We start from the raw sequence: 2,500 nt of genomic DNA, 5'->3' as shown, positions 1-2,500 counted from the left end.
ACATCAGAGGGAGTCAGACAGTAGCCACCACCAGAGGGAGCTGCAGAGCCTTAGGCTACGTGGTGTGTGTGTTTGAGAGAGAGAGAGAGAGAGCGAGAGAGAGAGAGAGACAGACAGAGAGAGAAAGATAAAGAGAGAGAGACAGACAGAAATTAGAGATGGAGAGAGACAGACAGAGACAGAGAGAGAGAGAGACGGAGAGAGACAGACAGAGACAGAGAGAGGGAGGGAGAGAGGGAGGGAGAGAGAGAGAGAGAGAGAGAGAGAGACAGAGACAGAAAGAGACAGAGAGAGAGAGAGACAGAGAGAGAGAGAGAGAGACAGAGAGAGAGAGAGAGAGAGACAGAAAGAGACAGAGAGAGAGAGAGACAGAGAGAGACAGACAGAGACAGAGAGAGGGAGGGAGAGAGAGAGAGAGAGAGAGAGAGAGAGAGAGAGAGACAAACACACAGAGACAGAGAGAGAGAGAGAGACAGAGACAGAAAGAGACAGAGAGAGAGAGAGAGAGAGAGAGAGAGACAGAGACAGAAAGAGACAGAGAGAGAAAGAGAGAGAGAGAGACAGAGACAGAAAGAGACACAGAGAGAGAGAGACGGAGAGAGACAGACAGAGACAGAGAGAGGGAGGGAGAGAGAGAGAGAGAGAGAGAGAGAGAGACAAACACACAGAGACAGAGAGAGAGAGCTCTGTACAGTAGTATGAATTTGTCTGTCAACTTGAAGCTTCACAGTAGCGCTCAAATCTGTCATTCTGAAGGTGTCACTGTGTCACGGCACACTTCCAACAACACCTGGGACCCTGATCACCTCTGCCGAGCGCTGATTAATTCATGAAATGCAACAAGCGGTAATTAGCTATTCAGCTCAAACCAGGAGATGAAAACACATAGTTCATCATTCATTTACCACCGCTCTTTAATTGGTGCTTCCAAGCTGGCATCTTTTCAAAGACACAATAAACTTCAGGGCTTCAGTAAATATTTATAGAAGTACAGTATTTTGTGTTTAAATGAGGTATTAACCAGCTACTTGTGGTGGCACTGTACGTAATTATCCAGGAGATGAAGAGCTAAACCATGCAAAGAGCACAATCAGCATTCGGGGAGAATTCCAATGAAAGAGATGCGAGGTAAGATAGACAGAGAGAGAAAGAGAGAGAAAGAGAGGGGGTGAGGTGGAGATCAGATACGACTGGTAGAGTGAAGATACCTCCCAAATATCTTCTGTTTCTTTTTTTGTTCATTCTAATTGGCGCCAGCTAACCTGTTGTGTTGCAATGCATCTGGCTTGTTGAAATGTCGACATGTGAATATGTTATTTCATCTGTCCCTACTCAAATAAACACATCAATAAATAAATACATACATATTAAATAATAAGAACCTAATTAGGCTTCTCGACAAGTCCTACTGGGATTCTTAACCTCCCCTGCACAATTTGCCTTTTCCTTTCATTTGGTCTTTCATTTGTTATTGTGTGTGTGCAAATTCTAAATAAATCAAATCAAATAAATCTGTAACATTGTCCGGTACCTTGCGGATGCCCTCCTTGGACTCCTCCACATTGTTGTCCCCCCCTCCGGTGCGGTTGATCATCCTCCACATCTGGGAGTACATGGGCTCCCTCTCGAAGGGGTTCATGGCCTTGCTGCGGACCTGATCGTACACGGCCGAGTCCAGAACTGTCCCATAGGGAAGCTCTGTCTGCTTGGACAGGTCCTGGAGAGACCTGGGGGCACAGGACAAAAGACAACAAAGACTTAGACAAAAACTGTTTATTGGCAATGCAATCAATTCTCATCAATTGTTGGAATGTGGTAATTTTTGCACATACCACCCCCCCCCCCCCCCTCCCGAGACAACACACACGCACTGCACCCCCCCCCTCCGAGACGACACACGTGCACACCCCCAAGGGAGAACAGAGCTCTGGGCACAGGGTCAGCCATATTCCGGCGCCCCTGGAGCAGTTAGGGGTTAAGTGCCTTGCTCAAGGGCACAACGGCAGTGGTTGGCACCTTGATATGGTGCCAGTAACAGGAGAGGAGAGGAGGGGGTTAGAGGAGAGGAGAGGAGAGGAGAGGAGGGGAGAGGAGGGGGTTAGAGGAGAAGGATGGATGTTTGGATGGATGGATGGATGGATGGATGGATGGATAGATAGATAGATAGATAGATAGATAGATAGATAGATAGATAGGTAGGTAGGTAGATGGATAGATGGATGGATGGAAGAGATAGATGGAATAGAACCAATTATATTGGTTTCTATTGCAACTGTAGATATTTTTATTGTAACTGTAGACATGAGAACAGCACACGCACGCACGCACGCATACACACACTCTCTCTCTCACACACACACACACACACACACACACACACACACACACACACACACACACACAAACACACACACACAAACAAAACACAGAGCACCAAATGTAGTTTTGTCAGCAGTTACGGGTTCATATAACTAGAATCCAATTAAGAACAAACCAAGTG

The 2,500-nt window shown here is 46.5% G+C and overlaps 1 protein-coding gene across 1 annotated transcript in view; it reads right to left on the bottom strand.

Annotated features, from left to right (window-relative positions):
- The window catches only part of grid2 (glutamate receptor, ionotropic, delta 2), a gene marked incomplete at both ends in the record, with an annotated part of 302,816 nt that overhangs the window by 37,248 nt on the left and 263,068 nt on the right, over positions 1–2,500 (bottom strand). The window contains one exon of the mRNA XM_083673951.1: positions 1,532–1,727. Within this exon, the coding sequence (XP_083530077.1) occupies positions 1,532–1,727 (196 nt within the window). The remainder of the gene's footprint in view (positions 1–1,531; positions 1,728–2,500) is intronic.

The sequence above is a fragment of the Argentina silus genome (assembly GCF_951799395.1).
Source record: "Argentina silus genome assembly, chromosome: 7".
NCBI lineage: Eukaryota > Metazoa > Chordata > Actinopteri > Argentiniformes > Argentinidae > Argentina > Argentina silus.
This window is presented reverse-complemented; position numbering and strand designations above follow the sequence as displayed.